Source organism: Hyaena hyaena, unplaced genomic scaffold (assembly GCF_003009895.1).
Source record: "Hyaena hyaena isolate Hyena2069 unplaced genomic scaffold, ASM300989v1 scaffold_30, whole genome shotgun sequence".
In the NCBI taxonomy this organism is placed as follows: Eukaryota; Metazoa; Chordata; class Mammalia; order Carnivora; family Hyaenidae; genus Hyaena; species Hyaena hyaena.
The window spans coordinates 1,619,282-1,632,550 of NW_024080662.1; the positions used below are offsets into that span (position 1 = coordinate 1,619,282).

The 13,269-nt window shown below is 43.4% G+C and overlaps 1 protein-coding gene across 1 annotated transcript in view; it reads left to right on the forward strand.

The window, feature by feature from the left end:
- SLC25A20 (solute carrier family 25 member 20) overlaps window positions 1–13,269 on the forward strand; it is a 33,217-nt gene that overhangs the window by 2,344 nt on the left and 17,604 nt on the right. The window contains exons 2-4 of the mRNA XM_039228395.1: window positions 2,380–2,472; window positions 8,482–8,609; window positions 11,616–11,706. Coding sequence (XP_039084326.1) covers window positions 2,380–2,472; window positions 8,482–8,609; window positions 11,616–11,706 — 312 coding nt within the window. The remainder of the gene's footprint in view (window positions 1–2,379; window positions 2,473–8,481; window positions 8,610–11,615; window positions 11,707–13,269) is intronic.

The window sequence follows — 13,269 nt, forward strand, 5'->3', positions numbered from 1 at the left end:
AACTCCTCAGACTTGCATGGACTCTCCATTGCCTAGAGAGTGATTTCCTTATTGTGACATATAAGCCCCTAACAAATAAAAGAATAAGAGATTCTAAAGAAGCAGAGGAACAGCATGTTAAAAATGGTATTTTGAAAAGGTTAGTATGGTAGCAACATGAGAAGGACTTGGAAGCAGAAGGACTCTGAGCAGGAAAAACAGCCAGGAAATAGACGGCTGAAGTAGCCGGATATATCACTTATCTACTGCAGTATAACAACTTAACCCAGAACTTAGTGATAGGAAACAACAACGTTCATTAATGGTCACAGTCTTTGTGAGGCAGGGTTTTGGGAGCAGCTTAGGTGGATAGGCTGGCTTAGGGTTGCTTGTGAGGTTGCAGATGTTGGCTGGGATCCAGGATGAATAAAGAACTCTTGCAACTCAATAAAAGGACAAATAGCCCAATTGAAAAATGGGCAAAGGACTTAATATTGAATACATATTAGACAAGTTTATAGAGACAGAAAGTAGATAAGTGATTGTAAGGGCTGAGAGGAGCAAGGAATAGGGAGTGACTACTAATGGTGTGGAGTTTCTTTTTGGGGTGATGAAAATGTTCCAAACTGATTGTAATGAAGGTTGCACAACTCACAATGTCTGGCCTACATTCAAGGGGAGTGAATGAGGACTGATCTTTGAAGGGGAAAGAGCCTCAAGGAATTAGTGGATATAATTGACAACCACTACACTGGGCAAGGATGGGTTAGGACTTGGCTTAGGAAAGGACTCAGACAGAGGAAGAAATTAGGATTCCAGAAGTATCTTGAAGGACCACTGTTAGTAAGAGTAGGAGGAGCAATAGGAAGTAGTCAAAGGTGATGCTATGGTTTCAAATCCTGAGGTAGCTAGGTGGCTCCGGCACAGATGGAACATGCATCAGGAAGGTGAGATTCCAGAGGAGATCTGAGTAGGGAGATCAACACCAAGAAGTTGGAAGTATAACCCTAAAGATGGGAGAGAAGGTCTGGAGATGGCCAAGTGATAGTCATCCCTGAGTAGAAGTTGAAGCCCTGCAATCTGAGTTTTCTGAATGGGATTGTGGACCACATGGGTAGGATGCTAAGCCTGAAGAATGCCTGGAGTAGAGAAAGGGACAAAGGAGGGAGTTCTAAAAAGGGAGGTTTCAAGAAGAGACATTTTGAAGCACTGTATATACCAAAAGGTTGAGGAGGATGAGGACCAACAGAAGTAGGATTAAATCCACCTTACTCCAGGGGTGTCTAGGTGGCTCAGTTGGTTAAGTGTCTGACTCTTGATTTCGGCTCAGGTCCTGCTTTCATGGTTAGTGGATTTGAGCCCCCTGTCAGGCTCACGCTGGCAGTGCAGAGCCTGCTTAGGATTCTATCTTTCCTCTCTCTGCCCCTCCCCAGCTTGTGCTCTCTTTCTCAAAATAAATTAAAACTTTAAAAAATATATTTTAAAAAATCCTCCTTACTCTACAATACCTTTATGGAGTGCCTTACCTAACTACCAGGATGCCACCAAAATGGGAAGCTGGAGATTTGCATCAGGCAGGTCTTAACTACTGGCCTATCACTTGAACTCTGTAAACCCAGTCTTTTTATCAGTAAACTGGGAATACCTATCCTAATGGGTCATTGTGGGATCCATTAGGTAAGAAATAAATGGTGGAAAAAAAAAAAGAAAGGAATGGTGGAGGGGCGCTTGGGTGGCTCAGTCGGTTAAGCTCCCGACTTCGGCTCAAGCCATCATCTCACGGTTCGTGGGCTCGAGCCCTGCATCGGACTCTGTGCTGACAGCTAGCTCGGAGCCTGGAACCTGCTTCAGATTCTGTATCTCCCTCTGTCTCTGACCCTCCCTTGCTCACACTGTGTGTCTCTCTCTCTCAGAAATAAATAAAAACATTAAAAAATTTAAAAAAAAAAGAAAGAGGGGCGCCTGGGTGGCTTAGTCGGTTAAGCGTCCGACTTTCGCTTAGGTCATGATCTCGTGGTTTGTGGGTTCGAGCCCCGCATTGGGCTCTGTGCTGACTGCCAGCTCAGAGCCTGGAGCCTATTTCAGAGTCTGTATCTCCCTCTCTCTCTGACCCCCTCTCTGACAGCTCACGCTGTCTCTCTCTCTCTACTAGAAATAAATAAAAATATTAAAAAAAAAAAAAAAGAAAAATGGTGGAAGTGACTGGATGAGGGGGAAAAAAGGCATGCTACTAATGATATGTGAGTGCAGAGTTTAAATAAATTAGAGGAAAAAGAAATCTAAATCTAGCAGGTTAAGCAAATGCTGAAGACATGTACACAGGCACAGCTTTTCTCTGTTCAGAGTTTGGCAGGCAGTTCTGTTTCTGGGAGATGATTGTGTTTTCACTTCTGGTTTCAGGTCCGACTGCAGACACAGCCCCCGAGTTTGCCTGGACAGCCTCCCATGTATTCTGGGACCTTTGACTGTTTCCGGAAGACACTTGTTAGAGAGGTATGGTACCTAGGTGTTGGGCATTCCTCTTACTCACAGGACCACATTCACAGAGTTGGTTTGTTATCTCCTTGGGGCGATAGGGTGACTTTCTGCTGGAGGGTAGCCCACAGCTGTGGCTGTCTCACTGTGCCATCCCTTGCCCTTCTGTTGTTGCTCTGGAGTCTTTACTAGTTCCAGTTGCTGTTTTATATGACTGGTTGAAGCTAATAAAATGCTTCTCTCATTTGAAAGGCAGAATTCGGGGCGCCTGGGTGGCTCATTTGGTTAAGTATACTATTACTGGCTTCGGTTCAGGCCATGATCTTATAGTTGGTGAGTTCGAGTCCCACATTGGGCTTTGTGCTGACAGTATGAAGCCTGCTTGGGATGGTCTCTCTCCCCTGTCTCTGTGTCCCTCTCTCTCTCTGTCCCCCCCCTCTCAAAAATAAATAAATATACTTAAAATTTTTTTGAAAGGCAAAATTAGACCACAGGGATTTAGTGAGGAATAAATGGAAAAAAATGCAATCCAGATCAATTGGTTCATAGAGATCAGTGCCAGAAGTTCCTATAAACTCTCAAGGTGTCTGGCTGGCTCAGTTGGTAGAGTGTATGACTCTTGATCCCAGAGTTGTGAGTTGGAGCCCCATGTTGGGTGTAGAGATCGCTTAAAAAAGAAAAAGAAAAAAGAAAAGAAATGTAGACAAAAAGAAGTGCACATGAAATCTATAGGAAAAGTCATCCAATCTGAAGAACAGTCAGAGGCCAGTGAGTCTTGTTTGTGTTTGTTTTTGTTTTGATGTCTGATCTTATTTATTTGTTACTCTTAGAAAAATCTCATTTTTGTTTTTTTTGTTTTTTTTTTTTAAATGTTTTATTTATTTCTAGGAGAGAGAGAGACAGCGTGAGCAGGGGAGGGTCGGAGAGAGAGGGAGTCACAGACTGAAACAGGCTCCAGGCTCTGAGCTGGCAGTCAGCACAGAGCCTGACGCGGGGCCCGAACCCACGAACTGCGAGATCATGACCTAAGCGAAAGTCGGACGCTCAACCGACTAAGCCCCAGAAAAATCTCATTTTTGATGGGACTCAGACTTAGAGGTAGAGGCTGTCAGAGAAGACAGCCTCCGTCTCTTGGCAATCTGTTCTTGGGGTTTTTCTTTGGGCTTCTTCAATCTCTTGGCTATTTTAAGTTTTCCTTATACTTTTTAAAAAATGTTTTGGTTTTTTTTGTTGTTTGTTTTTTTGTTTTTGTTTCTTGAGGGAGAGAGAAACAGTACTGTTGCAGGAATTTTTACCATTATACCTGGGATTCATTGTCTCGCCACTTCAAAGAATGAAGAGGTGGACACAAAATGAGCAGCAGGTTGGGGTGCCTGGGTGGCTCAGTCAGTTAAGCCTCTGACTTCGGCTCAGGTCATGATCTCACGGTTTGTGAGTTCAAGCGCCGCATCAGGCTCTGTGCTGACAGCTAGCTCAGAGCCTGGAATCTGTTTTGGATTCTGTGTCTCCCTCTCTCTCTCTGTCTCTCTCTCTGTCCCTCCCTGGCTCTCCGTGTCTCTCTCTCAAGAATAAGTAAACATTAGGAAAAAAACAAACCAGAATGAGCAGCAGGCAAAAGTTTATGAGAGTAGATTAGAAAGGAAGAATAATAGGAAAGCTCTTTTACGGAGAGAGGACATTCAAAAGTGAATGCCTAGGCCAGTGAGTCTTAAAACTCCTAGACAATGTAGAAACTAATTTGACAATAAACTATTTGTAAAAAAAAAAAAAAAAAAAAAAAAAAAAAAAAAAAAAAAAAAAAAAAAAAAAAAAAAAAAAAAAAAAAAAAAAAAAAAAAAAAAACAAAAACAAAAAAAAAAACTCCTAGACAAAGGGGCGCCTGGATAGCTTAGTCAGTTAAGCAACCAACTTCGGCTCAGGTCATGATCTCACAGTTCATGGGTTCGAGCCCTGTGTCGGGCTCTGTGCTGATAGCCAGTTCAGAGCCTGGAGCCTGTTTCAGATTCTGTGTCTCCCTCTCTCTCTGCCCCTCCCCGGCTTGGGCTCTGTCTCTCTCTGTCTCAAAAATAAATAAACGTTAAAAAAAATTTAAAACAAACAAACAAAACTCCTAGACAAAGATACTAAATTGGTTTGGGATTATTGTATTACATAATAACTTCAGATATTTCTTACAATGAAGAATGGGATTTTAAAAAGCTTTATTACTAGTGATATTTATTACTCACTGCATTAACACATATGTTAAAAGACCTTTTTGAGAATTTTTCCTTTGCTTCTTATAAATCGCATATAAATACTCTTGGGGCACCTGGGTGGCTCAGTCAGATAAGCATCTGACTTCAGCTCAGGTCACGATCTTACAATTTGAGTTCAGGCCCCACATTGGGCTCTGTGCTGACAGCTCAGAGCGTGGACCTGCTTAAGATTCTGTGTCTTCCTGTCTCTCCGCCCCTCCCTCACTCGTGTTCTCTTTCTCTCTCTCAAAAATAAACATAAAAATTTTTTTTAGTAAATATATAGTCTGTATTAAATATACAGAAACTGAGAAGTAGCTGTCACCTAGATAAACAAGGGAGGCTGGTAAGTGATAGATTAAGCCTTGGGGGAGAAGTTGTTCCCAAGGCTCCTGCAGGACCCATGCCCGAGATGGTGCTGCCTTTTCTTCCGGAAGGCATTCGTTTTTTCATCTATGCTGACCAGAGCTGAGTCTCATCGGTGTCCCACTGAGGTTTTAGGGTTTGGATCTGCTCTGAGTCCTCTGTGCTGGAGGTAGAGAGGCAGGATTTACATGCCTCTTGGTCAAGGAACACTGAATACCTATTCAGTGGCTTGTGAGTGTGCTGGGTCCTAAGGGCCTGGTGAGAATGGCTTGTACAAACCCAACTCCCTGTAGGGTTGAATGGGCTACCTTAGTCCATATGTATGCACATCCTTAGTTTTTGCTGTGCCAGACTGAGCTGTCTGCTTTCTGAAGCTGCCAGAGGTCTTGGCTGTGCTGCATGGAAGTAGGTGGGCCAGGATGGTGGAAGGAAAGCTAGCCAGGAGGCAAGGGTTTAGTCAGGCCCTTAGGATGTGGGCATCCTTCTCAGCCCCATCAGGGAGCCCTAGGCTTTGGAATGACATTGTCACATACTGCTTTTGTAGATCTTCCTCATAACCTTCTCTTCTCCCTTCACCCATTCCTGTTTATTGCCTTTGCACTTTGTCCTCAGAGAGCCTTCTTACAGCCTGTGGCAATGTTAGATCTTTGCAGGACCCAGGAGTGCCGACTGGTACAGTTGTGACCCTTTAGATCAGGAAAGAAGATTGGTTGGGAGTGCCCAGCGTCTGCAGAGGGACAGGTTCTCCAGCCTGCGACTGTGAACTCTCCAGGTGTGGAGCACCACCCTGTTCCTCCTGCAGCTCTCTCTTAAGGAGCAACTATAACATTTGTTTTTAAAATTGTTCCTTATTTTGTATTAAAGTGATTCAAGCATTTGGGTTTGTTACTGAAAGGCTTGTAACAAAGCAGCAAAATGACTTATCCATCCCTTCTCCAGGGGTAATTTTTTTCAGCTTTTCCAGTTCTTTATGCTGTTTTTACCTAAAAGATGTACATTTACAACTATATTTAATACACTTTTTATATGTTTTAGGTACATATTTGTGGTAGATGATTTTAAGTCTTAGATTTCTTTTTTTTAATGCTTTTTAAAAAATGTTTATTAAAATTTTTTTAATATTTATTTATTTTTAAGAGAGAGCATGAGTTGGGGAGGGGTAGGAAGAGAGGGAGACACAGAATCTGAAGCAGTCTCCAGGCCCTGAGCTGTCAGCAAAGAGCCCAATACAGGGCCCGAACTCATGAATCGCAAGATCATGACCTGAGCCCAAGTCGGAGATGCTTGACTGACTAAGCCACCCAGGCACCCTTATTTATTTATTCTGAGAGAAAAAGTGCCTACACGCACATAAGCAGGGGAATGGCAGAGAAGGAGAGAGATCCCCAAGTACGCTCTGCACTATCAGCACGAAGCCCAATATGGGGCTTGAACTCACAAACCATGAGATTGTGACCTGACCTGAAACCAAGAGTCAGACACTTAACCAACTAAGCCACCCAGGCTCCCCTAGTCTTACATTTCTTTATGTCCCTTTCTGCCTTGCCCATATAGTTTTATCATACTTTGTGGTTTAATCCAATTTACTGTTTGCATGATTACAGCTTTATATATAATTTTTCTCTTAACTAAGTAATGTAGTATGATGTGCATCTTATTTCTTGTCTGTCTGACTTTTTGTTTTTCTTGAGGTTGGGTGAAATAATTGTGTCAGTTTCTTTTGCTTGTGTTTCTCTGAATTGCTGTGTCGGTTATCCTGTACCTAAGAAAGCTCTGTAGAGTACCTTTCTGCTTGATTTTCCACACTGCCGAAAACAGTTATAATCGGTTCTTCCACTGTGAGTTGTTTTGGTTTGTTTTTGTTTTCTGGTTTTTGGGGTTTTTTTGGAAACATCCCTTCTGGAGCCCTCTATCCTCATACTGTTGTGTGGACTGGTTTCTTTCCAGGCCCTCAGTACTCAACACCATCCTGGAACCCCCTTTCCCTCTCTTAGGCTGAACCCTTGGTCTCCTAGGTCCCAAATCTTCCTTTTCCCTGGTTTATGAACCTCATTTGGTTGGGATATCTATCTTGTCTATTTATTGGCTACTGACATAGTTGATTTTATCACAAAACTATATGACTGAAAATTGATGTGCAATCTTACTATTGTTTCTAATAATAAAAGTCCAGTCTCTAGTAGGGACACTCTATAGTCCACACTGTACATCAGCTGACAGTAATGAGAGAAGAGATACATGCATGTGTGAACACAATGTATTGGAGGGTCAATCATAAATGAAACTGCTTTAACATACATAAGAAATTTCACACATAATTAAGAAATTTCACACATAATTGGCATCATAATAAACCAACCATTTAATGATAAAAAAAAAACCCCATATCTTAGTGCTTGGAAAATACAAAAATTTCTTAATTTCCTGTCATCTCACCCCAGGGAAGTCAGATCATATTGTACATCTTCTAGCCTGCCTTTTTAGTGGTCTCCAAGTAGATTTAGTAATATCTTCTGATGTTACAATGTGATTTAATGGCCATGTGATAGTCCATTTATGGAATTCCCATAATTTGTCCTATTGATTTCCTATTTGGGAGTTTTTTGGTTTATTCCAGAATTTTGGGAGCTTATAAATGCCTAATGTCATTCTCTTTTTACATCTCTCTTTTTTTTTAATGTTTTATTTATTTCTGAGAGGGAGGGAGAGAGAGAGCGAGCGAGCTGGGGAGGGTCAGAGAGAGGGAGACACAGAATCTCAAACAGTCTCCAGGCTCTGAGCTAGCTGTCAGCACAGAGCCTGACGCGGGGCTTGAACCCACAAACCACAAGATCATGACCCGAGCCAAAGTTGGATGCTTAACCAACTGAGCCACCCAGGCGCCCCTCTCTTTTTACATCTCTGAGTATTTTCTTAGAATAAATTTCTAGACAGAATTTCCTGATGCAAGGGCATACTGCATATTGCCAGATTGTCTTCCAGAATGAAAGCTGTTTCTAGTTTCTTCAGCAGTGTATTAAAGGACAACTATTTCTGGGGGTTCTTCCTTTTATTTTTTTCTAAGTTTATTTATTTTGAGAGAGAGAGAGAGAGAGATGCAGGAGGGGCAGAGAGAGAGAGAGAGAGAGAGAGAGAGAGAGAGAGAATCCCAAGTAGGCTGCACACTGTCAGCACAGAGCCCGATGTGGGGCTCAGATCCACAAACTGTGAGATCATGACCTGAGCTGAAACCAAGAGTTGGACACTTAACCAACTGAGCCACCCAGATGCCTCTGGGGTTTTCTTCCTTTTCAAAGTTCTCTTTACTCAGAGAAGAGGTGAAGGAAGAAAGCCACAGTTTAGAGGACACACTACTTTCCTGTTTCAGTGGTATAAAGGGTAGCTGTGTCTATAAACAGCTTCTGTTTTTGTGATTTCCTTTCAGGGTATCACGGGGCTATATCGGGGCATGGCTGCCCCTATCATTGGGGTCACACCCATGTTTGCTGTGTGCTTCTTTGGGTTTGGTTTGGGGAAGAAACTGCAACAGAAATGCCCAGAGGATGTGCTCAGGTGAGTACTTACAGGTCTAAAGCACTTAAAGCTGTTCTGCCTGATGGTGTGACCCATGGGTCAAAGTGAGAAATCTTGGCAGATAGGGAGTGGCTGTCCCCCTGGAACCCTAACACTGGCTCCTGGTTGCTCCACATGAAAGAGGTACTTGAGTTTCTTTTGCCCTGTGAACCAAAGGGAAAAAGAAGACAACTCCAAGTCCTCCCCTCTCTTCCCTACCAGGTTGTCATAATTCTGTGAAGTAGTATCACCTGCTGTGGATATTAGTAATATCAGCCCCACACCACTGGAAGGACTGAATGTGAAAAAGTGTGTAAAATGCCATGAATAGTCCCTGGTGCTGCAGCAATGACACAGCCTTATTTTCCATCCCTTGCTTGGGAAAAGGGAAGGACATTTAACCAACTGTGCCACCCAAGTGTCCCTCAATTTTAATTAAACATTTTAAAACTTTTAATCAAAGTATAGTTGACACATAATATTAGTTTCAGGTATATAACATAGTGCTTCAACAATACATACATTATGAAATGCACACATGGTAAGTGTAGTTCCCATCTGTCACCATAGAAAGTTATTACAGCATTATTGACTATATTCACCATGATGTACTTTTCACCAGACCAGTTTCTTGGGATGAATGGGGATTCGGAGTGGAAACATGGGATGACAAGATGTCCTCAGTCTGAGACTTGCAGGGTGACGACAACTCCTGGGAAGGGCTGCAGGCAACACAGATCCCACAGAGGCTGGCCAGGCCTGGGGTCTAGGAGCTTGAGGGAGGAAGCCCAGGGTGCTGTGTGGTTGTTTTCTGTCACTACTTCAGGCCACAGCATGCTGAGTAAGGGTCTAGGATGTAGATGAGATGCTTGTAATGTGAAACTATTTCTGTAGTCCTTGTGACCCTCTGAATGTGACAAGCTTCTATAAACAGCCACAGGCGGCCACAAGTATGGATGTGTATGGGGTCCTTTTGAAGCTCTGTTTGGCTGTTGGTAGTCCAAGTGTCCCATGGATACATACCTTCTCTGAGCAGCTAGTCTTCTATCTCATGTACCAGCTCATAGCTATACCAGGGCCATGCACTAAAACCCCTATTGGGGTCATTGTTATACTTTGGCCTATGGGCTGTGTTCCCTGTACAATCACATCAGCATGCAGAGAAACACCCTTCCTGCATGAGCAAAGGTTGAGACCCTGAGGACCCCACTCATATAATCCTGCTGTGTTCTAAATTCTGGACATCAGCCCTGACATGTTTCCCCTCCCTGCAGTGGTATTTTGGGATAGTATGGAAATGAGCATTACCAGGATCTTGGAGGGGATGTCCAAGAAAGTCCAGACTCATAGATGCCAGCCTAGAGTGGGAGTGGGGAGTGGCAGAATGGGCCAGGCAGTCCTAGTGTCTAAAGAGTACCCTGTGCACACACAGAGGATCCGTTCAGAGAAAAGTCCTTACTCCCAAGAGATGGGGGTGTGCCTGGCCTGGGGTATGGGCATCCTGCAAAGTACAGAGCATGTTGGTCTCAGGAGGAGAAATTCAGTTGCTGAGAGGGCTCGTCTTGGAGACAGCAGTGTGAACAGAGTCTGTAAAGGAGGCCGTGCATGAAAGCAAATCTCTTGACTGTTCAGCAGTCAGCCTGTGTGCTAGTTCTGCATGCCTGAGGTATATGTGTGGGCCCTGCCTGGGATGAGAATATAAAACATAACAACAACAACAAAACAGGGCTGTTTAAACTGATGCCCTACCTAGAGGGAAGGACTTCAGTGAATGTCTCCCTACCCCTGTTTGAGGTCTATTCTCCAGATCTTGGGCTCTAGTTGAGTGGGACCTGGCTGAAGGCTCAGCTGTCAGAGGCTTGGGGTCAAGAGGGGCCTGAGGCTATGGCAAGTAACTGAAGATTTTTAGTAACTTTTCTTAAATTGTGGAGACTCTGTTGAAATGTTAATTATAGCTTTGTGCTCCACTGCCTCCTCGAGACCCTTGTATTACTGATAGAAAAGGAGATGTGAGAGGTCACACATATAGCTGTGTGCTATAGATACCTGGAGCCTCAACTCCTCCAAATACTTGGTATGGTTTCTTCTGTGGGGCCCAGGGTGAGGATCTGTCTCTCTGGCCACTGAGGGATCATTCTCTGCATAGAAAGCCGCAGAACCCATCATGCCTGTTTGGGTATCATTCCTATGTGGGCCTTTCTCAGCATCTAATAGCACATTCTTTGCAATTGGCCTGGGTGCCCCTCATCATGTGGAAGTGGCTACAGCTGCCCCCTAGCCTTGCTGCTGTCCCACTTGAGTCTTGAATTAAAATGTTTTCAGGCCCTTGGTGATCCAGAGGAAGTGAGATTGGAGGGAAACTAGGGTATACTGAGACCCAGATCTTGAGTTAGAGGCTTTTTTCCACAACAACCCTGAGTTTTATAAATGGGGAATCAAGGCCTAGTGAAGCCTAAAAACTATTCTGTAGTCATTGTGCATGGCAGGCCCAGGGGAGGGAACCATGTCTCACTCTAAAGCTTCTGTGAGTGAGGGGGCACCTGGGTGGGTGGCTCAGTTGGTTAAGCGTCTGACTTCGGCCCAGGTCATGATCTCACGATTCATGGGTTCGAGCCCCACGTTGGGCTCTGTGCTGACAGCTAGCTCAGAGCTTGGAGCCCGCTTCAGATTCTGTGTCTCCCTCTCTCTCTCTCACTCAGAAATAAGTAAAACATTAAAAAATTATAATCTCAAAAAAGCTTCTGTGAATGAGGCCAACTAAGTGTGCAGGTGGCCTTCTTGACCAAGCTCATATTACTCTTGGTACTGAGACCCCTGCCCTGGGAAATTTCACCTCAGAATACACCTAAAACTTTGCTTTTGTGCAAAATATGATTTATTTCTGCTGGGCGTCTGCCTGGTCCAAGTGCTTATTTTTTCTTACAAAATCATCCTTTGTGCTGGGATTGCTGCCGTCCTGGGTGGTTAGTCACAGGTGCTTGCCTCTGGTTTTTATTTTCAATACAGCTACCCCCAAATATTTGCAGCTGGGATGTTATCTGGTGTATTCACCACAGGAATTATGACCCCTGGAGAACGGATCAAGTGCTTGTTACAGGTAAGGGTGTGAGCTGGGGTGGGGGGTGTGATCTGGCGGGAGGTGACAAACTTTTTCTATTCAGTATGCAATTTTGTGTGGATGTTTATGTCCTTTCACCCTTTATAAAGGCTTCAGGTCAGGTGTGCAAAACAGTTTCAAGGTTTTCAGGAACATGGAAGCAATCGTAGTAGAATCGAGAACCAGGACAGTATAACAAACCAACCAAAATGTCACACCTGTGACGTGTCATTCCAGACTTACCCACTCTTATTAACAGCTACTTCAGGAACTCTGAAAGGTGAGTCATGTCTCTTCAGAGGTGGAAGGGAGGCTGCTTCTGTCCAATGTATCTTATGTCTTTACCAGTTGCCCAAAGGCTCATTGCCCTTTGAGTGCCTGGGTCGTTGACAGCCAAAGGTGTGAACTGTCTGCCTGCCTTACCACACAGGCTCCTTTTAAAACAAAAAAGTTACTGCTCTTTTCTTCTAATAGCTGAAGTAATTTAACACACAATTCTTGCTAGAAAATTTTGTAACACAGAGAAGCACAAAGAAAAAAATTTATTTTTTACCCATGATACCAAAAAAATTTATTACCCATGATACCACCCCACTGAGGTAACCACTGGTATGCTTCCTGTGTGAATTCTTCTAGCCTTTTTGGTAAACATGTATGTTAAGAACTATTAACTTTTGAAATAAAATTGAGGTCACATAATGCATTAGTTTTATAACCAGCTTTTTTCACTTGATGTATCCTAATTTTCTGCGTGGTTTTTTTTTTTTCAATCATCATGTTCTGTATCTTCTTTCATTACATGGCTGTCATTTACCCAATGATCCCTTAGCTGGAGGCATGACAAATTATATATAATAGCAAAGATCTTTATAAATAAGTTTTTGTGTGTATATCTGAGTCTTTTCTTCTTCTTCTTCTTCTTCTTCTTCTTCTTCTTCTTCTTTTAATGTTTGTTTATTTTTGAGAGACAGAGATAGCAGGGGAGGGGCAGAGAAAGAGGGAGACAGAGGATCTGAAGCAGACTCCTGCTGTCAGCACAGAGCCCAATGTGGGGCATAGACTCACTAACTGTGAGATCTTGACCTGAGCCAAAGTCAGAAGGTCAACTAACTGAGCCACTCAGGCATCCCATGTATACCTGATTATTTTCTTAGAATAAACGTTCAGACATGAAATTAGTATGTTTAAAGGTGTATACATTTATTTATTTATTTATATTTATTTATTTGTTTAAAGTTTGTTTATTTTGAGGGAGGGGGAGAGAGCTAGAGAGAGAAAGCAGGCTCCGTGTCAGCATAGAATCCATCAATCTCATGAACCATGAAATCGTGACCTGAGCCAAGATCAAGAGTTAGATGCTTGGGGCGCCTGGGTGGCTTAGTCGGTTAAGCGTCCGACTTTCGCTTAGGTCATGGTCTCGCGGTTCGTGGGTTCGAGCCCCGCGTCGGGCTCTGTGCTGACTGCCAGCTCAGAGCCTGGAGCCTGTTTCAGTCTGTGACTCCCTCTCTCTCTGACCCTCCCCTGCTCACGCTGTCTCTCTCTCTCAGAAATAAGTAAACCATT